Below are 26,327 nucleotides of genomic sequence, written 5' to 3' on the forward strand. Positions count from 1 at the left end.
TGCGGCGTATCTTCTAACTTTCTAAATGTATAATATATTGTTACAATAACACTAGTTTTGAACAGTATAGTAATCTTCTCATGGACTTACTTTGGCCTACATGAAACTTCATACAAAACAGTGAATATAAATCAACATTGCTCTTAAAGGCAATGAATACCCATTATAACTAAAATAAGTAAGTATAACTGTTTAAACTTTAAAAAGCACAACAAATCCCCCTTCATTACAATGTAATCCAATAGAGAAGTTGGACTACATTGGAATGTCACAAAGGGCTTTTCATTCGGATTCTTCAGAGACATTAGTTCTTGTTTAAATTGTTTGTGAATCTCATGAAGATTTATTGAATGAGTCAATAACTTTGAGTGTAAGTCGGCGGTAACGACAGTATCCTCTGCAACGGAATATAAGTCAGATAAATGTTTTTCTTCTGATCCTCCATCTCTGCATGAATACTCATTAGGTTCCTTTTCAGTGAACCGATCTCAAGTTCCAATGTCTTAATGGAGATGGAATTAACAGCTGATACACCGGTGGCAATGACAGTGCCCACTACGGCAAAGATTATGGCGGCTGTAATTGCAGAAATGAACCGCTTTGGTCGCCGACTTGTTGAAAACTGTTCTCTGGTCATGGTTTTCCTTGTCTGTTCCAGGATCTGTGTAACTCTTTCTTGGGAATAGCCAATGTGCATTTGATACCAAATCTTTATCTCCGGAGACGAAATCTCAGAAATGTTGAACTGTCTCTCGACGAAGACACGTGGGTCCAAACTGACGTAGATCTTTTGGGATAGAATCCTCTTATTCGTCAAGATGAATCCCGTGGTATCCTGTTGCATGATCCCAGATGAAGGGCCTGGTACAGCAATCGGCTCGGCCTGGAACTCCTTCCCCAAGATCAGGACGATGTAGATAACGGCAACAACCCTCTGTGCCATTTTGCACCTGTAATACATTGTATGACAAATATAAGTACATACATCTTCCACTTTTTATCACTCCTGCAAGAAAAGAGTTAATACTACCATACATCTTTGATTTGGTCTCGTTTCTTTTCTTGGACAGAGCAAGTTCTCGATACAAAAGTGAGTCAAGAGATAATTAGTTACAGAGGAAAATACATGAGGATGGGTTAGTACATTTGTATGTTCATACTATACCAATCCTGGGTTTCCGTCTTTAGCTGGAACCTTGTTATCTCTTTACTCTTCATCATCCGGCAATCCTTCCATTTGGCGAAGTTGTGACCTAGGATGACAAACACGTAATTGATTAATGTGCACCCATTTCTCTATAAATTCATCCCCCTTAGGAATTTTGATCTTGTAGACCACAGGTGACAATTTGTCAGTGACGACATAGGGTCCCTTCCAGGAAGGCAGGAACTTCCTTTCCTTCACCTGATCCCGGGCGAAGTTATAGAGATAAACCTGATCGGAAAGTTGGTACTCCTTTTGAGTAGTCTTCAGATCATAGTAGGTTTTGGCGCTCACGGCTGCTTTCTCCAGATTTTTCTGGGCAAATGCAAAAGCATGTTGAAGGTGCTTACGTAGATTCTCTATGTACTGATGGGCTGTTGAAGCATTTATCAAATTTTGGTCTGTTGTCCGGTAGAGTAAATGCTGGGGCAACACCATCTTCCTTCCTGTGATCATTTCGAAGGGAGAAAGTTTGGTTGCTGTGCTTGGAGTGGCTCTGATGGCCATGAGAACCAGAGGCAACTTTACATCCCAGTCCTTACCGGATTCATTAACAAATTTCTTTAGAATGTTGACAATTGTTTGGTTGTAGCGTTCCACTCCACCACTAGAGGCTGGCCGGTAAGCTATATGTAGCTTCCTTTTTACTCCCAGTATCTCCCACGTTTTTGTCATCACCTCACTAGTGAAGTGACTTCCGCGATCGGACTCGATGCGTTGGGGAAGACCGAACCTGGAAAACACGTGGTTAATGAGTAGAGACGCACACACACTTGAACTGCAAGTCTTGCAAGGCAAACATTCTACCCATTTTGTGAATAGACAAGTCACGGTTAACATATATCTGTTGCCTTTTGATGAAGTTGTTACTGGTCCAATAAAGTCAATCTGGATATCTGACCATGGCATGGACATCCCCCTTTTCATCAGCGGTGCCCGATGAGTGGGTGCTTGCGGCTGGAATTGAGGGCATATTAAACATCCTTGACAATATGTGCGAACGTCTTGCAACATATGAGGCCAATAAGCGTAATCCCGTAATAATTCATACGTTAACTTCTCACCTCGATGACCAGCCGTTGGGGCGTCATGGGCGTGTTGTAACATCAAACCTCGGTATGTTGTGGGTACTACCCATTGTGAGATACCATTCTTTGAGGTTCTTACCAACAATCCATCCTGTAACGAGAATTGGGACTTACCCTTCATCAAAATTCGTAACTCTTCTTTGCCTGCACAGTCTTCCATAGTGACGGGACAATTCTGTGGATCTTCAATGTGGTTGTAAAACATACCGATAACTGGATCCCCCTTTTGACTCGCGATAAGGTCCTCACTTGGGGAATCTTGGCTCCATTGGGCCACATTGGCTTCGGTTTCCTTTTGGGCCTGTCTTCTTGTCATTGCATCCACTTGAATAGTTCCCATGAGGTCATCCACATCCAAAACTTCTCCATTAATGGCTGCTTGTTTAGCGAGGGAATCTGCCAAATCATTCCCCTCCTTATCCATACCTGGGGATTTTGAGTGACCTCTTACCTTTTTCCAGTAAATGGTGAGACCATGGGTGGTAACCATCTCGTCGACCTTACAAAACATTTTACCATGCTTGACAGGCTTATTATTACTTCTTGCCATATTAGACCTTTTCCATCCAGGGAAGTACTCCACGAAGCTACTGTGAACATAATTAGAATCTGTGATTATAACAAACTCTTTAAGACCAGAATCAATAGCCATTTGTATAGCTTTATACACAGCGGTGAGCTCCGCGAACTGGCTACTTTTGGGACCAATTTTGTATCCGACGGACATGTCTGGGAATGTGTTATTCCATACGATTCCGATACCTGCAACCAATGTGCGTTCAGTTCCTATATCGGTATGGAAAGAACAGCCATCAACATATACACATGGTAAGGATTTGCAGTATTCTTCTTCATAAGACTTGTATGGAGATGAAGATTGCTCTTCCAGGAAATCATTTTGTGGTAATTCACCTTCATGTCCTGAATTGGAACAATCATGCAGTTCGGCTAATCCTTGAGCAACTGGATTCTTATTATTTTGTTTGTACCTGATTTCCAATGGCCATCCCATTAAGGACATCGTCCAGGCGGTTATCCTGCTGTTTGATAAATTCCCATCCTTGATTCTATCACTCTGCAAATATTGCAGGGGTTGGTGTGCGGTTTCCACAATGATCTTTTCGCCCTGGATAAAACTCCTGAAATATTGCAAAGCCCACACAGTTGACAGTAATGCTTTTTCACAGGCATTGAACTTTACCTCAACCGGTGATAAGGACTTGCTGGCATAGGCAATGATCTTGTTTAGGTTGTCCTGTTTTTGGAAAAGGACTGCACTCACGCTTTTGTTGGTGAAGCCTGTTTCAATGTAAAAGGGTTTTCCACCTTCTGGATAGGCAAGGCATGGGGCCTGGATAAGTCTGGTTTTGAGCTCATTCACAGCTTGCTCGTGACGTTCACTCCATTCCCATTCTACTCCTTTCTTCAGCAACTGCAAAAGAGGTTTTGTAATCTCGGCATAATTATCTATAAACTTACGTGAATAGTTCATCATGCCCAGGAAGGATCTCAACTCCTTGGTATTTGTAGGTGACTTTGTGTTGATCACTGCTTTCACTTTCTTCTTCTGTGGGTTAATTCCATCGGCAGTGATTTCGTGACCTAAAAAATTGACTTTGGTACGACACCATTGAGCCTTCTGTAAAGAAAGTTTTACACCAGCGTTTCTTAGTTGGGTTAGTACATGCCTCAGTTCCGCAATATGCTCCTCAAAAGTTGTACTTTTGATTAGGATGTCATCCACATAGGATAAGGTACCTCGTTCAGTGGCATCAGGCATTGCCTTATGCATGAACACAGCAAACTCATGACCCGCATTTATGTACCCGAAAGGTAATCGGGTCCATGCATATTGTTGCTTTCCAAATGTAAAGGCTAGTTTGTATTGATCCCTCTCGTCCACTTTAATTGTCCAATATCCTTGCGCACAATCCAGAGCAGTGAAAATTTTGGATCCCTGTATTTGCGCCAAACTCTGGTCAATATATGGTACGGGCCATCCGGACATGTATACACGTTTGTTTAACTGCCTTAGGTCCGAACAGAGACGGAATTGACCATTGGGTTTGAGAATCCCAAGCACAGGATGGTTAAATGAGCTGTGCACTGGACGGATGATCCCCCGCTTCTCCAAGTTTTTGACAATTTCCGATAGCGACTCATATGCCGCCAGCGGAAGTCGGTACTGTTTAACATATACAGGGGGTGCATTGGGATCCGTTTGGATTCTTGCAACGTGTAGGTTAGTTTCCCCACAGTCGTAAGAATCCTTAGCAAACATGTCCTGGAATTCGGCGAAGAGCCCCTTTAGCTGTTGACGCTCCGACTCCTCAGAACATGCATCAGCCACAGAGATTTGCTCTTCCACCCGTTCCTGAAATTCTGGAAAGATTTCAGGTTGACTTAACTCGTAAGCTTCTTCAAGCTCACTAGTTAAATCGTTGTGAGTATTGCGTACCTTATCCTCTCCTGGTTGGCATGACTCGTACTCCTTCTCATCGATCTCATGATTGAAAATCAATGATGATTCTTCAATGTGGCATGTACCTTCTTCAGAGCTGAAAGGATAAACAGAGTGGATATTAAATAACCCCTCAGGTGTTGAGGAAAAATGTTGCTCCACTACCTGTTCTTCTGTCAGGTATTCATCAGGAATCAGTCCAATAACATCATTTTGGAAACCAAAAGTGTAATACTCCGAATCCATAGCCAGACCAATGATAGTGTCTTTCTGCAGAGATATACTATGGGGAGCCATGTTATGAATTACCATATGCAATGGATCCTGATGGATGTTTATCATTGGAGTTGGCTTTACCTTCAGGCCGAGTTGCTGCATCCGGTTGGACAAACAGATCAAAGCATCTGCATTCTTCAGTTTTTGCCCCTTCTTTATTTGAATGGGAAGAAGAAATGGTTTACATCCTTCAGGGATTTTAACCTCGTCTGCAACCATGATACTCACGGCATAGGGCATCTGTTGTCCCCATCTCAAGGTTTGCTCTTCATCCTGGAATCCATCCGGGTTCCCAGGTAATCTGGACCATAGAGTATTGTTGACCAGATCAATCTGCACGGCAAATCGGTGTAGAAGGTCATTACCTATGTACAGCTGGTACCGTGGTTCATTCAACACAAGGAATAAATGTTCTGTGGTTTTATCTCCTATGGAAATAGACAAAAGACATCTTGCAATCACATTATGACTCTGGGAATCTCCATCCAGATCATGAACCCATTGGTCCTGTGGAGAGGAAACTTTAATCATTTTAGGATTAGCGATCTGTTTCAACAGACTTAGGCTTATATAACTGGCTTCGGATTTCAGATCCATCTTGGCGTATTTCACCCGGGCCATATTGTTCACCTGTACGGGAATCAATAAGTTATCATTAACCTTCTCAATCCGTACCATGGATTGAGTATGCCTGGTCAGGTCCGCGACTTCGGAACTTCTCCCTTTAAGAGAAATAGTTAATGCATCCCCATCCAGGGTTACCTTTTCAATTCTGTCCTTCTGGATGGTTATGGTATGTGCGGCACTGCTGACGGCTTCCTCGGGTTTACCATTTTTCAGGATTGTGACATCCGGTGTTTGATTGTTCCTAAAATGAACTTCAACAGAGTTAAACCTTTCCTCAATCACATGACAATTACGTTGGGATTGTGCATTGCAAGAGTACTCATAGGCAATGGGTGCCTTCACCTGAGTCCAGACGGCTTCATTGATGAAGTCTACTATGGAACTCAATCTTCTCAGGAGGTCAATTCCTATGATCAGCCATCCAGTGGGATGTCTAATTATCTTCTTACCAATTTTGAATTTTAACCATGATGTACCTTTTACCTGCAAAGCGTCTCCGCCGACACTTATCAAAGAGCCATCAAACGATTTCAGTTTCGGCTTCTTTGCTGTCACCTCTAATACTTGTTGGAAGTAACTATATGACAATATAGTGGCTTGTGATCCTGTGTCAAGTAAACCCCTGATTGGTCCGATAAGTTCATCTTGGAGATAGGAATCAAGAAAATATCGGCCTTCTATCTGAAACAAATCACATAAAAAATTAGGGTGATCACTTATTTGACATTTGTTAAGGATTTGACCTTTCTGCAGCGTCGCGACCTCTGATGAATTCTTGGAATTCCTGCTGCTCGTGGTGGTGGTGGTGGTGGTGGCAGCAGCAGCCCCCACCTTTGGAGAACACTGGATCACATCACAGCTTACAGACGGCAGCTCGCAGGTGGACGCTGAGATGATAGGATCACTCACTGGAGAAGACACATTAGTGCAGGAATCATCATGATTAGACTGTAATATAGACAACATGTTAGACATCTCCTCCTTGGCCTCAATTTTAGGGTCAAGAACTCTGCAAGGCAAAGTAGGATTAGAAATCACATTAGATTCTTTTACAACTAGCCTTGCAGTAGCCTTGCACCGGCCTGGGCTCTGACCCTGCCCTGCCTGCATTATGGGGCTGAGCTGGGTCCTGCAGTTGCCCCTAAAAAAGACTCAGGCTGTTTTCCAGTTGACACCTGGGACATTTTACTAACAATCTCCTGTAATTTGGCCACTTGATCTGCCAACTGATCCAAACGATTGTTTGGTTTGCGCACAGTTTGGACCTCTGGTGCGCCCTTATTAGAAGTGGGTGACCGACTTCTAGGTGAGGTAGGGGGTTCAGGCCTATTTTCCTTCTGTTGTCTGGGCCTGTTGTTCCAGCGCCTGTATCCCCCCTGGGGACCCCTATTGTAATATCGGGGACGGTAGTTAGACCTACCAGCACTGGAGTTATCCCCCTCTGGCCCATTGGGGCTCTGAGGTCTTGTTTGCTTGGGTCCTAACTGTTGTCGCTGGGTTTGTTGGACAGGTCCTGTAGACTGAGGGTACTTACGTGGCTGCGTTTCAAATTTGAAGCTAGGGTTTACCTTAGCTTCTGCTATGCTTTGTTCCGGGGACTTTTTATATCTCCTCTCACCTGTAGCATGGCATTCACTGATGTTATACAGTGAGGTGGCAGCCATCACCAACCTGTCCAAGGGAGCTTTGAGATCAAGGTCTCTGGCCAAGCTAAGTTTAATTTGCATGGGCATTGCATCATAAAACAGCTGTTTGAACTCCTCAGACTCCCATTTTGGGGATCTATACGCCAACCCATAGGCATTTTTAAGGATGGGGAGGAATTCCCGGGGACTCTGATTGGGTCTACATGTGAGTTTATAGATATCACGTTTTGCAGCAGTCACAGTACGGTAAGGTCCAAATTCTAATTTGACCTCATGCAAAACATCCTGCCAATCCTGAATTCCCCTCTCCCTAAATGAAATAAAGTAGTGGCGATATTTACCATCAAATGCCCATGGTAGGAATCTGATCCTGTCCGCATCAGAATACAATTGTAAAGAATCCATGGTGGACTGGTACAGTTCTAAGTGATTGGCAATTATAGGAGAACCCTTTTTAGAGAATTTGGGCACAGTGACATTTAGAAACTTAATGATACTCGAGGAGTTCTGATCCTTTTCTGAACACTGAGTATTTTTCTTTCTAGAGACCACCTCAGCATATGTTGGTCGTCTGAAACTCTCATCCCCCTGATGGGCAATCTTATGCCTGCGTGGTAGGGAATGGATCACACGCTTTCCCACATCACTGTCACAATCACTCACGCTCCGCTCACTTCCATCAGACCCACATGGCACAGGTAACTTAACCCTAACATTCCTCTCTAGAAGAGGACGTGGAGGTGCACTTCTGCGGCCTTTTGCGTCGCTAGCGCCTAGTAAGGCGGTTACAGCTTGACACGCCTGACTGAAATGGGTTAAGACCTCCTGTGTAATCATGCCATCACCCTCAGGGGGCTTAAGGTCTCGGATGGATTGCGCTTTAAGAGCATGTGATGACGACATATCTGTATTTTGGGGAGTGAGAATTGGGGGGTCTGGATATCCCTCATGATCAGACTTATCACCTTGAACATCAGCTACAGTTTGGCTTAGTTCATTTGTTTGCTGCAGACTGCTATAACGGATGTGCAGCTCCTCTGCCTCACTTTTTAATTTGTGATAGGCAGCATGGCTGTGATCGAGCTCACATTTTAAGTACTCGATCGATGCATTTGCAGATTCTAATCTTTCTTCCATATGGGATATATATGCTTTCATTTTCGTTATATGCATATGTCTACTCTCTGAGAAAATGCTGACCTCTAATAATGCATACAAAATTGATGGCAACATCTTTAAGAGGTGTTGGTTTTTACCTGCGGTATTTTTAAGCACATCAAGATAAGTTGTCTCCTGACTGTGCCAAGTGGCGTCCACACATCCACACATTCTCTCTTGGCTTCTGCCTGCAACTCACTTATCAATGCAGCCACATCATGATCCAAATCTAAATGTGAATTTACATATTCAACAACGTTATGGATTAACTGCTCCGGGCTAGATGGACAATCTCCTGTTGCAACATCACAACCGGCTTCACTACCGGCTGCACTCATTTTCTTACAATAAAGTTATACACAGATCTATGAATAATCTGGGTAGACAAGAAACGTATGGAACGGTTTACTATTTGCACAAATAATCAAAGAATTAACTCGATCTCGCTACCGGGGCCTCCATTTTATGTCGGGTATATAAAGCAAATGCTTTATATAAATATTTTTAAAAAAATTATCGGGTCAAAAGAAAAATTATGCAAACTATATTGACCCAGTTAGATGGACATAAACATCTTAAAGAGTTCAATCAAGAACCTGATTATTTTGTGCAATCAGTAAAACAGGGTACAAGCGTCTATGCAAAAATATAAATGGTTTATTATACAATAGGTTACAATACAAACAAAAATGAATCAACCTAAATTTCAATAATATACAATGATATGCAGTACCCAGAATTCACCACTATATGATACCAACAAAACACTACTCAACCAACACAAGAATATTATGCAATACCGCTTTAAATCTGTGAGAGATATACAATCAATGGATTATGCGGAAAACTCAATCAAGAAGATGACAGATACGAGCCCTTGCTCCGCCCAAAAACGATGACCAATCTTTCAGATAATGGTAGTATTGCAACAAAACGTATAAATTATTGGCTTGATATCAAACTAGGGAGTTCAAAGATTCCCAACAAAGAGTTTCTCCAATATTATCCCCTTGTTTCAGTTATATGCATCATAACTGAAATCAGAGAAAATACGGATGTAGCAACTAACGTAACACGTCCGCAAATGAGCGGGTATCTGGCTAAGTATCAAGCCAATTAATTTAGATCAATACTACATAAAACAAAATATACATTACCCAAGGGTCAAGTGATGTGCAGAGTCTTGGGGCAGCCAGCTCTCAAGAGTTTTTCCCGATAATCCCAATGATTCTCCAGAGATCTATAATCCAAATGTTTTTCTTTTTTTTTTTTTTTCTGGTAACTGGTTTCTTAACCCAAAACTTATCAGATGAACACGCCCTCCGAGTTTGGAACTTTCCAATCATTGTTGGAGGGGTGTGTGCATTGATAAGGAGCATGGCGTCATAATACTACCCAGAATGCAATTTTGCTACTGATGTAGTATTAACCGCTTATATCTAGATGGCACTGTTGTATAAGCAATATGCATCATACCATTAAGGGTTAACTCATACATGCCTAATATTTTCACTACTTCACACCTCTGACATCTGGGGCCTTGTCTCAGGGCTGAGGGACAAACTTTGATACATGAATATATACTTTGAGGAACATCTAGATCATTCTCACACTTTGGAATTCATGTTCAGATAGAAAAAACAATAAAGTCTCAGAATCTGCAGGTGCGGCGTTTCTTCTAACTTTCTAAATGTATAATATATTGTTACAATAACACTAGTTTTGAACAGTATAGTAATCTTCTCATGGACTTACTTTGGCCTACATGAAACTTCATACAAAACAGTGAATATAAATCAACATTGCTCTTAAAGGCAATGAATACCCATTATAACTAAAATAAGTAAGTATAACTGTTTAAACTTTAAAAAGCACAACATCTTCTAGCGGGCACCCACGTGACATCCACGGACACATCATCATCATCAACCGCTTCACTTTTATCTGACAACTCAGCAAAGGAAGCAGCAGCCGGTACAACATCATCATCATCACACCATACGTCCAAGTGTGTAATGCTACCTGAATGAGATATATCCCTGTTATCTACATCCTCTGGCAATAATGGTTGTACATCACTAATTTCTTCCAACTGATGTGTAAATAACTCCTCTGACAGATCAAGTGAAGCGGCTGAGGTGCTAGTGTTGGTGGTGGCGCAGGCAGGCGAGTGGTAATTTGAGAGGTGCCCGAAGCTAAACTGGAGGAGGCTGGTGCTTCAAGGTTCCGAGCGGAAGCCGTAGTCAATTAGTGGTAAAAAGGTTATAAGCTACAGTGACACCAGATATGAGTGGCACTGTGCACTGGCAGAAGTTGGCAGAGTAGACGCTGTAGGCCTGACACACACGCTTGCAGACAACTAACTGCTATTCAATCTATTACAGTCAAATTTCTGACTGCTCTTATTTCACAGTCAAATTTCTAGTTTTTTTAAATAAACACTACTGTTATATCAGATATGAGTTGCACTGGTGTGACACTGTGCCCTGGCAGGCCCTGAAACGCACACGTGTGAAGGGCAGGCAACTGACTGCTATTATTTCACAGTCAAATTTAATTTTTTTTCAAATGAACACTACTGTTATACCAGATATGAGTTGCACTGGTGTAACACTGTGCCCTGGCAAGGCCTGAAATGCACACGTGTAAAGGGCAGGCAACTGACTGCTCTTATTTCCCAGTCAAATTTCTAGTTTTCGTCAATGAACACTACTGTTACACCAGATATGAGTTGCACTGGTGTGACACTGTGCCCTGGCAAGGCCTGAAACGCACACGTGTAAAGGGCAGGCAACTGACTGCTCTTATTTCCCAGTCAAATTTCTAGTTTTCTTCAATGAACACTACTGTTACACCAGATATGAGTTGCACTGGTGTGACACTGTGCCCTGGCAGGCCCTGAAACACACGCGTGTGAAGGGCAGGCAACTGACTGCTATTATTTTTCACAGTCAAATTTAATTTTCTTTTTAAATGAACACTACTGTTACACCAGATATGAGTTGCACTGGTGTGACACTGTGCCCTGGCAGGCCCTGAAATACACACGTGTGAAGGGCAGGCAACTGACTGCTCTTATTGCACAGTCAGATTTCTAGTTTTATTAAATGTACACTACTGTTACACCAGATATGAGTTGCACTGGTGTGACACTGTGCCCTGGCAGGCCCTGAAACGCACATGCGTGAAGGAAACTGACTGCTCTTATTTCACAGTCAAAAAAGTTTTTTTTTTTTTTAAATGCAAGCTATTGTGACACCAGATATGAGTGGTGGCACTGGGCAAGTGGGCAAAGTATACTCTCTGAGCCTGAGACACACACGCTGGCAGGCAGGCAACTGCAATTAGATTACACAGAAAAAAAACAAAAAACAGACTGATGTTCTAGCTCTAAAAAGGGCTTTTTGGGGTGCTGTCCTTACAGCAGAGATCAGATGAGTCTTTCAGGACTGTAGTGGACACTGAATACACTGGCCTAGCTATTGATTTCCCTATTAAATCAGCAGCAGCTACACTGTCCCTCCTCTCACTAAGAATGCAGCTTTCAAATGAATCTAAAATGGATGCTGTCCAGGAGGTGGGAGGGTCTGGGAGGGAGGGTCTGCTGCTGATTGGCTGGAATGTGTCTGCCGACTGTGATGTACAGGGTCAAAGTTTACTCAATGATGACGAATTGGGGCGGACCGACCATCGCATATGTTCGCCTGCCGCGGCAAACTCGAATAAGCTATGTATGGCGAACTATTTGGGACATCTCTATTAACAAGGAGTTACAATTTACCCTTGTACATTCAGACACTGAGATCCAATTCTTTGACACCACTGTCAGATGCCAGGAGGGACAAATGCATACTTGTATATTTACCAAACCGACTGATAAGAATACCCTCCTGCATTTTGAGAGTGGTCATCCACGTAATATGGTGAAGCATCATCCTTTCTCTCAATTCCTGAGGGCCAAAAGGATCGTCTCTAACCCTGATGTTCTGGATGACACGCTTGAGGTCATGGTTTAGAAGTTTAAACAAAGGGGTTATCCTCATAAGTTACTGCAGTCTCAAATTGATAAGGTCCAAGACATTGATAGACGAGATACACTGAAGAGAAAGGAGACAAAGGGTTCCCACAATAGGATTCCTTTTATTACACGATATACCGAACACAGTCGTGAGATCAATCGTGTTATTAGGAAACATTGGGGCATTTTGGGAGGTTGTCTAAATCAAATTCCTGAATTCAGATCTCCCCCTCTATTCTCCTATCGAAGATCCAAGAACTTGCGGGATCAGCTGGTGAGAGCGGACATTGGTCCTGGATTAGTACAGAGTACATTGACACAGCAGAGCATGAGATGCTTCCCATGTCTCAGCTGTGTCAATTGTAAACACATCTGCAAGGGCAAGACTTTTATACATCCAGTGAAGGATGTGAGGTACCCTATCTCTTTTTACCTCACATATAATTCTAACTTTGTGATTTATGTATTAAGTTGCCCCTGCAGATTGTTATATGTGGGAGAGACATCTACTGATCTCAAAACCCGTTTAAACAATCACCGATCCACTAATAGGAAAAAACGCCAGGATCTACCCATTCCCAAACACTTTGTAGAGAAGAATCATTCTGAGAAACAACTAAAATGTTGGATTATTGAACATATCCACCTGCCTAGACATGGAGGTAATAGAATCTTGCTACTAAAAAAGAAGGAATTGTTTTGGATAAATACACTTAACACCTTGAGACCTAATGGTCTGAACATAGACTATAACTTAGGGGTATATTCGTAAGGGGTGGTTTACCCCATAATGTCCATTTGTATTTTCTGTTCTGCTATAGTCCTGTAGTGGGTGATGGTTGTTAGACATAAGTGTTCATATAAGATCTTTCTCATGATCTCATTCTCTCTCTTTTATAGAATTTTTGATACAAGAAGAGGAACAATATGGAGAAGATGCTAGCATACTATATGGATAAACATTGTTATCCCATGCCAGTCCAGCATTATCTTGTTATGGTTTTATTGGTGCTTTGGCCCAGGTTGAGCTTCGACAGATATCTTTACAAGTAGTAGAATATATCCCATGGTTGTCAGGAGGCGTGTATGGGGCGGTGCTTGAAAGCACGATTGACACGGTAGTGCCCATCATTGGGATATTGAACCCCCTTGAACATTATTCATTTTTCACACTTTTTATTGTAATGATAATATTGATTAATTGCTCCACCCCCTAATCATGTATGTCTACTTATACCTTGTGTTACACTTATGTTTGATGCCTGAGAAAGGCTCTGTGTTTTGATCCGAAACGTCGCTTCACTGTGCCACTGTGGCCTAATAAACCACAACTTTTTCTACTGGAAGTGCTGTCCTTTTCCGTATATATATATACTTGCGGTATCAGGCCACAATTTCACAATTAGGGATTGACGGATATGCTTATGTATAATACAACTTGAGCAACCTAAAATGTGTAGCATCCAGCCACAATTACACCCCAATTAAACAATCCAGCATTAACCAATTGAATTGCATATAATAAAAAAAAGTGAACCCCCAAAATTCTGTAGGTTCAGACTACAGTTTCACCCCAATAACAGAATCAAGAATTATTGGAATTACTGAAATATCAAATAATGCAAACAACCTAAAATTAGTAGTACGGATCCCCCATTAGTGCAGCACGGTGGAAGAGGATAGCTCCTTTTAGCCAGGCATTACACTGTTCAGTTGACCTCTGCTCTCTCCCTATAGTGTGGATACTGCATCCCTATTATATCCCTACACTATCAATAATCTTTCACTGAATTGTTCAATAGTTATTTTTTGTGAATAAAGGATTTCCTGATCACTGTCCCTAGTGCCTGTATTTCTCTCCCTGCACTAAGTTCACTGGAAAATGGTGGAGACTGGGCAGGAGGAGACATTTTATAATGCTGTGACATCACAGGGGCTGGCTATCTGCTGACTGGCTATCTGCATGGCATTGTGGGTTATACCTCATTCCCGGGCTTCATACTTCCTCTTTCTAACATGAGCAGCAGCCATTTTAGAAAAAAATCTGAATCATTACCATGAAGTGTGAGTAAATTCGACTTTTGTACTAATCAAATTTTTCTTGAAATTTGGATCAAATTCCACTTTGTCAACGTCCATTTGCTCATCTCTAGTGAATTTGAATATCCCATGCCCTCCAGATACTTCTTTAGGTTTTCATATTCCTCTGAAAAAACTTTTGGAGAGATTCCTTGGACAACTGAGTAAAGATGGCATGGTGTGGCTAGTAGCGTAGTATTTCCCATTTTTTGCGGTATAATGCTACTATAATTTCATTATTAACCACACTAATCTCAATATCCAAAAAACTCCCCCCTAAGTTGCCAATGAACTGTAAATTCATAGAGTCGTTATTTATATACTGCACAAAACAGTAAAAATCATAGGGTGATCCTCTGAAGATGATCAACAGGTCATCTACATACCATCCCATCCACTTAATGGAGGATTGTTGGCATTATACAGATAACGCTCCTTCCAGATGGCCATGTAAATATTGAGTGTAAGTTGTAAGTCCCTCCCACACCTGGTAATTAATGAGCTCCTGTGTATGTGAATGGCGGTTAGAAGCATACCTCGCTACCCCCATGCTAAATGTTTTATTTGATAGAATAAAGAAGTCTATTAATGATTCCCGTTGCAGTGCTGGATATTGTTTTCCACATTTCTTTTTGCCCCTGAAGTTTTCCGTGCACTAGAGAAATACATGTCTAAGGAGTTGTGAGCAGGACTGTATCTATTCTTTATTATTGAATAAAGATGTAAAAAAAAAAATATCTGACAGATTTTTATAGTTTTATTTTTTGCCTGGTGACACACAGATTTTACTAAAGCAAGTGACTTTTACCACATTACAATGAATACATTGAGAATTTTTTTTAATAGAAGTCATTTCAGGAGTCTTCTTCCAGTTTTTTTGCAGACGGCAATGTTACATCCTGTGTGCATTTGCTGTAATCACACTGAAGATTCTTCTGAAAAAATTAGAAAATACAATAAGTATTCTGTATGTAATGTTACAAAATAAATTATGAACAACATGAACTAAAGATATAGGGGCAGATTTCTGAAACTGCCAAAAAGAAAAACGGTCTATTTCCCCATAGTAACTGGTCACAGCATAGATTTAATTTCCTTTAGTTTCTTGAAAAATGAACAATGTGCCGGGATTGATTGCTATGAGCAACAAAGAGTTTTTCTTCTGGACGGTTTAGTAAATCTGCAACACAGTTTAAAGAGTAAGTAAACTGTTGTATACATTTTTGTAAACCTGTCCCTAATGCCCTAATAACACTTTATGTAATATAGTCTATTAATGTATTTTTACTACACGTTTCGCTGTGCGCTTTAAATCTACTTCTCTGGACACCGCTGACTTCTCAGCGGTGTACAGAGTACACATTTTATCAATGGGGCCACAGTGCAGTGAGTACGGGCAGGAGCACATTTTGTTGGAGGTTTACTAAATGCTGGCATAGCACATGGGTACCCTGCAACCATGTGCTATACCAGGAATAGCTGAGGGGAGTGTGCTCCTGCCTGTGCCTGTGTCGCTAAGCTAAGAGCTGACTGAGCCCGCTCATCTCAGCTAATCCTGGCATAGCACGTGGTTACAGGGTATCCATGTGCTATGCCAGCATTAAGTAAACCTCCAGGGGGCACGGGCAGGAGTGCTGCGGCCCCATTGATAAAAATGTCAACTCCGTACACAGCTGAGAAGTCAGCGTTATACAGAGAAGTCGATTTTAAGCGCACAGCAAAACATACGGTTTAGGTAGTGATAGAAATTTGGACTACATTCTTTGATTCAGCTAAGAAAGCTCCAACTCTCAGACAACACCTTATCTTCTCCAGAGCACAAAGGTTCCATCCTACCCAAGAGAGCACACCTCCTTGCTACGTCATATGTGCTTTTTCTGCCGTTAGAGAACTCCATTACAAGATGGCGCTTACAGCTAGATATTTACATAGTTCACATACCACAGTTAGTAAAACAATGCACAATGGGCAGATACCAAGTGTTATCTCTTCTCTTATTTCATATTTCAGCCAATGTAACAATGCAACATGCCTCAGGGGGAATGCCTCTCTGATGTCTATATAAACTGCTGTACTTCCTGTAATAAACAAGAATTTGCTTTGACCCCAGTGTTTGTGTCATAGTTATTTTCTTCCGTGCACGTAAAACCCTTGGGTTACTATTAATTTGGAGCAGCAGAGTAAACGCAATCAGCCCCAATTGAGGGCATCTTTATCAATAGGGAAAAGTGTAATAAAAGATAAATAAAAAAATAAACTATATTACAAAAAGTGTTATTAGGGTATTAGTGAGCGTTTAACAAAAGTTAAATACATATTAAATAAACCTTAATAATATATGCTAAAACACTGAAGATGACTAGAAATAAGTGAAGTATTTGAAAGTCCAATTCGGCTGCTTCGCCAAATCTTACAAAAAATATTGTTTCGTGACAAATTACTTTGTCACAAAGTACATTTCTTTTTAAGTAGTGGGTGCAATGACAGGGAGTCATTGTACCCCTCAGATGCCGCTCTCATACAGGACTGTAGCATCTGATACATAACACAGTGTAAAATTAAACATCCCCGCTATCTTGATCGAAGAGCTTGTGTGAAATCTCGTGCAGCTCGAAATTACTTTATCACACCAGCTGGTGTGGTGACGTCATCTGTCACCACGCACGGGATCTTCAAAATCTTCAAGCATGATGATGGTGGCACAATTGCACTATTTCAGGTTAAATCGATTTACTACCATGAAGTACAAATAAATTTGGCTCACGGCAAATCGTATTTACCCTGAAATTCGTATTGAAGTCCACTTTGTAGCACCTCTCTCTGCCTAGCACATGGGTTCACTAGCCTCACTTGGTACACATTGCTCCTCCTACCATGCTCTCCTCTTTAATACATGAGTTCATCCTACCCAGGGGTGGGATTAGAATTTTTAGCAGGTTCCCTTCTCAACTGCGGACACGCGACGTCACAAAACATGTTTACATATACATATACCATATATATGCTACACACATAAACATATATACACTACACACACATACCACCCAACTTTTAAATAACCTAAGGAACTAAACTATGAAATGAAAGCGCTCATCTCCAGCTGCTGCCTCCAGAGCACCAGATAACAATTCTACGATCCTGCCTTAATGTTAACAACCGGATCTGGAGCACCCGAGGGAGTCGGCTGAATCCCATGCCTGTCCCTACCTGATACCTTCCGACATCCCATGTTCTGTCCCACCATTGCCCTGGGCATTGGTCCACAGCTCCCCATTCCCCTATACATCAAGGGAAGCTTTCCTTTGCCACTTAGTGTCAGGGCATCATTGATATGGCAATAACGAGGCCCTGCTACTACTGTTGGCTAGGGAGCTACAATGCTCTTCCACATTCAAAGTGACTGCTTTCCAAGCTGTGGTGCCAACAAAAGCAGAGAAACAAACTTAGGGACTCAGAAGGATGGAGGAAGAAAGCAGACCAGAGGAAGGTAGATGGGGCAGGAGAAAGAAAAGGGGCACAGAAGAAAAATGTATTCACACTGAATCTGCATCAGCCACCCCCCCCCCCCCCCCGCTTCATGCTAATGAATCAATATTTTCCCAAAATGGAGGCGACATGTGTTACAAAGTGAAAATAAGAAGCCCAGGAACAAGAGATCACCCATTATGCAGTTCAGCCAGCCAATCAGCAGCTAGCCAGACCCTATAAGATCCTGCCCGATCTCCGCCATTTTTCTGTGAACTAAGTGAAGGGAGGGATGTGACGGGCGCTAGGGACCGTGATAAAGAAAGCCTTTAATTGTAAAATATTGGATAGGGAGACGGCGTGTGGACAGTGTTGAGAGATCATAGGGAGACTTTTTACACACTATAGGGAGAGCATAGCGAAAGCATAGTGAGAGTGCAGGGACTAATTGAACAGTGTCCCCCTTGGTTAATAGATCAGCAATTCTATTACACTTTGATTCTCCAATTGGTGCTAATGGTCTAAATGGTGTCAAATACTACTGCTATAGGGGTATCCACTTTGTGTTATAGATAAGAAATTCCCAAATGCATTGATTCTGTAATTGGGGTGAAAAAAACGCTCTAATTCTACTGCTTTTGGGGTGTCCACATTGTATTATAGATAATATATTCTATAACACCTTGATTCTGTAATTGGGTTGAAAAGGGGCTACATTTTTTCAGTTAATTGGTTTTACACCTTGTTTTATAAATAAGTAATTCTATTAGTCCTTGATTCAGTAATTGAGGTTAAAAAGTCGTCTAACACTACTGCTATTGGGTTGTCCACATTGTTTTATACATAAGTAATTCTATAATGTCGTGATTCTGAAATTGGGGTGAAATAGCAGTTATTTAGTTTTACACCTTGCGTTATAGATAAGAAATTCAATTAGGCCTTGAGTATATAATTAGGGTGAAACAGAGGTCTAATACTACTGCTATTGGGTTGTCCCTATTGATTTGTATGCACAGTAGGTCATTTTATAACGCCTTGATTCTGTAATTGGGGTGAAATAGCACTCTATTTTTTCAGTTATTTGGTTTTACATCTTGTTTTATAGATGAGTAATTTCACTCGGCCTTAATTCTGTAATTGAGCCAGCAGGGTGCAAACGTGGCAGTGTGTCAGCAGGGTGGCAGCAGTGTGAGATATGGAGCCAAACGTGCCCGGGGTAGACCATCTGCTACTCAGGAGCCTACCTGTCTGGAAACAACAAGTGGGACATGGCTCCATAGAGGCCAGTGTGGGAATTTTTCATCAAGTCGCCAAAGGACTTCAGTGTGGCTGTATGTAGAATCTGTGGGTAAAAGCATTGGGGGGCGTGGCCTGGCCAGCAATGTAGGGGGATGCGCATACCGGAGCTCCTGAGCAGTACCTGCTAAAATCCTTTGCCATCCTGCGGCTGCTGTCTTTTGCTCTACCGAGAAGTGGTGGAGAAGTGCGGGCAGCCTCCCTGAGTCCACATTCGGGCATGACCCACACAACAAAGAAGGAAAGGGAGGGGACCAACACCGGCAAAACAAAATGGCGCAGCTGCCTCGTCCAGGGCAGCGGAAGTGGTGGCTCGCCTGGAGGAACTCACCAATGTTCCCACTGCAGAGGAAGGCCCTGAGGATGTGGAGAAAATAATGAGGAGGACAGACGGGCGGGAGGTGAGCTCTCCCACTGACAACACCGTGCGGGAGGTCGCCAAGCAAGATGGTGGATCCTGCATGGTAAACGTGGGAGCAGGTGAAGGGGGGGGGGGTCTCTGATGTGCCTGCTACACAATCTACACTCCAATTGAAGCTTCCCCTCCCTGAGCTGGCACACGAACCAGAACCCACCACCAAAGACATATTCATGGCAGTACAACAATGCAGCTCTGCCTTAATGACCCTTAATACATCTATAGGGTCCCTGCAAGAAAGTGTCTCTCTTATCAGACAAGACATAAGAAAAGTCAATGAAAGAGTTGCTGGAGTAGAAGAAAGGGTGAGCCTTTTGGAAGCTCAAGTACCCCCTGTGAAGCGTGACTTGGCCAAAGTAATACACAACATTATTCTTCTCATAAACAAAACCGAAGATTTGGAGAACAGATCATGCCGCAACAACCTTCGTTTGGTGGGAGTGCCAGAGAAGGCAGAAAGGCTTATTGCTCCTCAGTTCTTTGTGGAATGGTTCAGAGCTAAATTTGGACAAGATTCTCTATCTCCACTATTTGCAATAGAAAGAGTGCACAGGGTGCCGTTCTGCCCACCACCGCCTGGGAGATGCCACAAAACGTCAAGCAGTCTATATGGCTGTACAGAAATATCAACCAGCCATAATATGTCTCACACATGCTAGGGAGGTTAGTGTTTTAGTTAACAGGGCTATTCCTTTTGAATGTTACTCTAATGACATTGATCCTGATGGCCGATATGTCTGCCTACACTGTTCTATATATATGATACACTTTTTTCTGATTGCCATATACACTCACCTAAAAAATTATTAGGAACACCTGTTCTATTTCTCATTAATGCGATTATCTAGTCAACCAATCACATGGCAGTTGCTTAAATGCATGTAGGGTTGTGGTCCTGGTCAAGACAATCTGATGTACTCCAAACTGAATGTCAGAATGGGAAAGAAAGGTGATTTAAAGAGGACCTTTCACCTGGAAAGACAATGTGAACTAAGTATACAGACATTTAGAGCGGCGCCCGGGGATCTCACTGCACTTACTATTATCCCCAGGCACCGCTCCGTTGTCCCGTTATGCCCTCTGGTATCTTCGCTCTGTAAATTATAGTAGGTGGTGTCTGCCCTTGTCCTGTGGGCGTCTCCTTCTCCTAGGCTGCAGCGCTGGCCAATTGCAGCGCAGAGCTCACAGCCTGGGAGGTTTTTTCTCCCAGGTGTGAGCTCTGCGCTGCGATAGGAGAAGGAGACACCCACAGGACAACGGCAGACACCGCCTACTATAACTTACAGAGCAAAGATACCAGAGGGCATAACGGGAGAACGGAGCGGCGCCCCGGGGATATTAGTAAGTGCAGTGAGATCCTCAGGCGCCGCTCTACATGTCAGCATACTTAGTTCACATTGTTTTTCCAGGTGAAAGGTCCTCTTTAAGCAATTTTGAGCGTGGCATGGTTCTTGGTGCCAGACGGGCCAGTCTGAGTATTTCACAATCTGCTTAGTTACTGCGATTTTCACGCACAACCATTTCTAGGGTTTACAAAGAATGGTGTGAAAAGGGAAAAACATCCAGTATGCGGCAGTCCTGTGGGCAAAAATGCCTTGTTGATGCTAGAGGTCAGAGGAGAATGGGCCGACTGATTCAAGCTGATAGAAGAGCAACGTTGAGTGAAATAACCACTCGTTACAACCGAGGTATGCAGCAAAGCATTTGTGAAGCCACAACACGCACAACCTTGAGGCGGATGGGCTACAACAGAAGACTCCACCGGGTACCACTCATCTCCACTACAAATAGGAAAAAGAGGCTACAATTTGTACGAGCTCACCAAAATTAGACTGTTGAAGACTGGAAAAATGGTTTCTTGAACATGAAAATGAGTTCACTGTACTAAAATGGCCCCCACAGTCACCAGATCTCAACCCAATAGAGCATCTTTGGGATGTGGTGGAATGGGAGCTTCATGCCATGGATGTGCATCCCTCAAATCTCCATCAACTGCAAGATGCTATCCTATCAATATGGGCCAAACAAATACTGTGGAAACCTTATTGGCAAGGCTATTGCATGAACTGGATCTCCATGATCTGTGGAGAATCCAGTATCCTCAGGAGCGTCAGTACTCCTGCTTTTCACCATCCCATAACTCTGTCCAGAATAGATGTGCCTATTGGGTCATTGGAGGGTTCGTTCTTTATCTCCCATCCGCATAGGGTTACAACTGGAGAGGGGCGGGGAATGGGGCGGACCTTTCCTTTGGAAACTCAACCCGTTCTGGATACAGTTACTGGATGAAGGGGAGCCTCTAACAGAGCAGATTATAGAGTTCTTCCATTTTAATTTTGGATCTGCTGCTATGGGGACAGTCTGGGATACTATGAAAGCCTATTTTAGGGGTCTCTATATACAGTTGCAAGAAAAAGTATGTGAACCCTTTGGAATTATATGGATTTCTGCACAAATTGGTCATAAAATGTGATCTGATCTTCATCTAAGTCATAACAGTAGACAATCACAGTCTGCTTAAACTAATTTTACACAAAGAATTAAATGTTACCATGTTTTTATTGAACACACCATGTAAACATTCACAGTGCAGGTGGAAAAAGTATGTGAACCCTTGGATTTAATAACTGGTTGAACCTCCTTTGGCATCAATAACTTCAACCAAACATTTCCTGTAGTTGCAGATCAGACAACGGTCAGGGGTAATTCTTGACCATTGCTCTTTACAGTACTGTTTCAGTTCAGCAATATTCTTGGGATGTCTGGTGTGAATCGCTTTCTTGAGGTCATGCCACAACATCTCAGTCGGGTTGAGGTCAGGACTCTGGGCCACTACTGAAGGCGTATTTTGTTCTCTTTAAGCCATTCTGTTGTTGATTTACTTCTATGCTTTGGGTCGTTGTCCTGTTGCAACACCCATCTTCTGTTGAGCTTCAGATGGTGGACAGATGGCCTTAAGTTCTCCTGCAAAATGTCTTGATAAACTTGGGAATTCATTTTTCCTTCGATGATAGCAATCCGTCCAGGCCCTGACGCAACAAAGCAGCCCCAAACCATGATACCCCCACCACCATACTTCACAGTTGGGATGAGGTTTTGATGTTGGTGTGCTGTGCCTCTTTTTCTCCAGACATAGTGTTGTGTGTTTCTTCCAAACAACTCAACTTTGGTTTCATCTGTCCACAGAATATTTTGCCAGTACTGCTGTGGAACATCCAGGTCCTCTTGTGCAAACTGTAAACGTGCAGCAATGTTTTTTTGGGGACAGCAGTGGCTTCCTCTGTCGTATCCTCCCATTAAATTCCTTCTTGTTTAGTGTTTTACGTATCGTAGATTCGCTAACAGGGATGTTAGCATATGCCAGAGACTTTTGTAAGTCTTTAGCTGACTCTAGGATTCTTCTTCACCTCATTGAGCAGTCTGACCTGTGCTCTTGCAGTCATCTTTACAGGATGACTACTCCTAGGGAGAGTAGCAGCAGTGCTGAACTTTTTCCATTTATAGACAATTTGTCTTACCATGGACTGATGAACAGCAAGGCTTTTGGAGATACTTTTATAACCCATTCCAGCTTTATGCAAGTCAACAATTCTTAATCGTATGTCTTCTGAGAGCTCTTTTGTGCGGGGCACCATTCACATCAGGCAATGCTTCTTGTCAAAAGTAAACCCAGAACTGGTGTGTTTTTTATAGGGCAGGGCATCTGTAACCAACACCTCCAATCTCATCTCATTGATTGGACTCCAGCTGGCTGACACCTCACTTCAATTAGCTCTTGGAGATGTCATTAGTCTAGGGGTTCACATACTTTTCCCCCCTGCACTGTGAATGTTTACATGGTGTGTTCAATAAAAACATGGTAACATTTAATTATTTGTGTATTAGTTTAAGCAGACTGTGATTGTCTATTGTTGTGACTTAGATGAAGATCAGATCACATTTTATGACCAATCTGTGCAGAAATCCATATAATTCCAAAGGGTTCACATACTTTTTCTTGCTACTGTACAGAAAATTAAATGGCGTGAAATAAAGACTAGGGAACTCACCGATGCTATACAACAGGAGGTGAGAATGTGGAGGCCACCTATGTGAGGTTCCCTTCCCCGAGGCATGAATCCAGATGGAGGGAGGTTCAAAGTTAAACTTAATGACTATCTGATACAAATAGCCAACAGTAAGTGCTTGTTCCTGAAACAGAAATATTTTAAAGCAGGTGAGAGAGTGGGGAGTTTATTGGCCAGAGTGATTCAGTCGCAGGAGGGCCCATCTAGGATAGTGGCTGTTAGGACTAGAGAGGGGGGCCTCTCCGCAGAAGACTCAGTCATCCTTAACGAATCCTATAGGGAACTGTACTCCTCCAAATTGCTAACAGATGTAGGTGCTATAAAATCTTATCTTGCCAATGTAGCAGTCCCTACACTGTCCCTGGAGTCGGCCCGTTATCTGGATGAGCCCCTGGAATTGGAGGAACTTAGGGCCCTTGGCTCTTTCCCTAATGAGAAGGCCCCAGGTTCAGATGGCCTGCTGTCAGTTTTTTAAAAGATACCAGAAAACTCTTCTTCCTCACCTCTTAGATAACTTTAATGATGCTCTGAGATTAGGGAAGCTGCCGGCATCTATGAGGGAAGAGGTGGTGGTGGTGGTGGTGCTGCCAAAACCCGATAAGGACCCAACTGTGCCTGAATCCTATAAGCCCATTTCCCTGTCAACTGATGTGAAATTACTGGCTAAAGTACTTGCCAATCAGCTTAACAAGATTATTACTTCCCTTATACATAAGGACCAATCGGGTTTTATGCCTGACAAGAGTATCTCTATTAACCTTCGGAGACTTTATTTTAAAATCTTCAGTGGACACTGGGAGCTGCCACGCCATAATATCTTTAGATGCTGCCAAAGATTTTGACAGTGTGGAATGGGAAATACATGTGGGTGATTATGGAAGCCATGGGGTTTGGCCGGGGTTCATGTCCTGGGTCAAACTGCTCAACAGTTCACCGGTAGCAAGAATCAGGGCAAATGGGGTACTTTCAACACAATTTACATTCCATAAGGCCACAGCCTTTTCACTCCCCTACCCTCTGGTAGGCATCTTAGAGCCCTACATGCCCGCACCACTAGGCTGAAGAACAGCTTTTAGCCCAAAGCAATCAGTCTCCTAAATGCTCTGAGATTATTGCCCCTTCCTAGGATAGAAACTACCACAGACTGAAAGTGACTGCTGCATTCATGACCCCATGATGACCTCTTGTCTGCACTGGTGTCTGAATCAGTGTGTATATATACTCATAAGCACTTCCTACTTTGCTCTTGCTATATATATGCTGTGAACTGTGAATAGTAATGCCTTCTAGTGCAAAGTTTAGTTTTTTTCTAGTGTAATGCTTTAGTTTAAATGTCAGTTCTTGTTCCCCTGTCCATGGCATCTAGGATTGCTCCAAACAACATTTCATTGTATTGTACATTGTATTACATTGTATTGTACAGTGACAATAAAGGCCCATCTTATCTTATAAGGGAACGAGACAAGGCTTCCCATTATCCCCCCCCCCCTATTGTTTGATGTTGCCATTGAACCATTGGCCTGCTTTCTGCACACTTCTCCTGCGTGGGGGGGTGGTCCTACGGGCCCCCGGGAGGAGAGGGTCTCTCTCTATACGCCCTCTCTATACAACCACATGCTCCTTTATGTGGGGAATCTAGAGTGTTCTATTCAACCTATTATCTGCGATATTATGGAGTTCGGGGAATTCTCAGGACTAACAATTAATTGGGATAAATCTGCAATTTTCCGGCTTGATCCCCTTCCACCACAGATGGATTTGACTCAAATTCAGTTACAGATGACCCATAGTTTTAAATATTTGGCTGTAGTGATAACATCAATGCTAACAGAATATGTTAAAGTCAATATTGACCCTCTAAACACTAAATTTAATGAGAAGGCTAATGCTTGGTGTAAATTGCCTCTTTATCGGTCGCTGTAATCTAATCAAAATGATATTCATGCCCCAACTGCATTATGTACTACAAACCGGATTCCCAAAAAGTTGGGACACTAAACAAATTGTGAATAAAAACTGAATGCAATGATGTGGAGATGGCAAATGGCAATATTTTATTTGTAATAGAACATAGATGACAGATAAAACGTTTAATCCGAGTAAATGTATCATTTTAAAGGAAAAATACATTGATTCAAATTTTCACGGTGTCAACAAATCCCAAATCAGTTGGGACAAGTAGCAGTAAGAGGCTGGAAAAAGTAAATTTTAGCATAACGAAGAGCTGGAAGACCAATTAACACTAATTAGGTCAATTGGCAACATGATTGGGTATAAAAAGAGCTTCTCAGAGTGGCAGTGTCTCTCAGAAGCCAAGATGGGTAGAGGATCACCAATTCCCACAATGTTGCGCAGAAAGATAGTGGAGCAATATCAGAAAGGTGTTACCCAGTGAAAAATTGCAAAGACTTTGCATCTATCATCATCAACTGTGCATAACATCATCCGAAGATTCAGAGAATCTGGAACAATCTCTGTGCGTATGGGTCAAGGCTGTAAAACCATACTGGATGCCCGTGATCTC

The 26,327-nt window shown here is 42.4% G+C and overlaps 2 protein-coding genes across 3 annotated transcripts in view; both read right to left on the reverse strand.

Moving 5' to 3' along the window:
* Positions 1-355: 355 nt before the first annotated feature.
* LOC122944192 lies at positions 356-1,456 on the reverse strand. The gene is made up of 2 exons (XM_044302418.1): positions 1,166-1,456; positions 356-950 (listed from the first exon to the last, which is right to left on the reverse strand). Exons 1-2 carry the CDS (start codon positions 1,219-1,221, stop codon positions 356-358), a joined length of 651 nt encoding a protein of 216 aa, XP_044158353.1. The 5' UTR covers positions 1,222-1,456.
* A 13,843-nt stretch (positions 1,457-15,299) lies between these two features.
* Positions 15,300-26,327, reverse strand: part of LOC122943120 (coagulation factor XIII B chain-like) — a 447,010-nt gene continuing 435,982 nt past the window's right edge. Inside the window, exon 16 of one of the 2 annotated variants that reach the window (XM_044300587.1) lies at positions 15,300-15,489. In XM_044300587.1, the coding sequence (XP_044156522.1) occupies positions 15,476-15,489 (14 nt within the window). In that variant the 3' untranslated portion in view covers positions 15,300-15,475. Of the gene's footprint in view, positions 15,493-26,327 lie in introns of both variants that reach the window. The other variant, XM_044300586.1, reaches the window with a different exon arrangement.

Source organism: Bufo gargarizans, chromosome 7, assembly GCF_014858855.1.
Source record: "Bufo gargarizans isolate SCDJY-AF-19 chromosome 7, ASM1485885v1, whole genome shotgun sequence".
NCBI classification, from domain to species: domain Eukaryota; kingdom Metazoa; phylum Chordata; class Amphibia; order Anura; family Bufonidae; genus Bufo; species Bufo gargarizans.

What these genes read in the sequence shown, in the direction of transcription:
- LOC122944192 (XM_044302418.1), bottom strand. Translation starts at nt 1,221, where the DNA reads ATGATGAAGAGTAAAGAGATAACAAGGTTCCAGCTAAAGACGGAAACC. An exon ending in AAGACGGAAACCCAGGATTG is followed by an intron (nt 951 to 1,165) that starts GTATAGTATGAA and finishes AATGTATTACAG; the next exon opens with GTGCAAAATGGCACAGAGGG.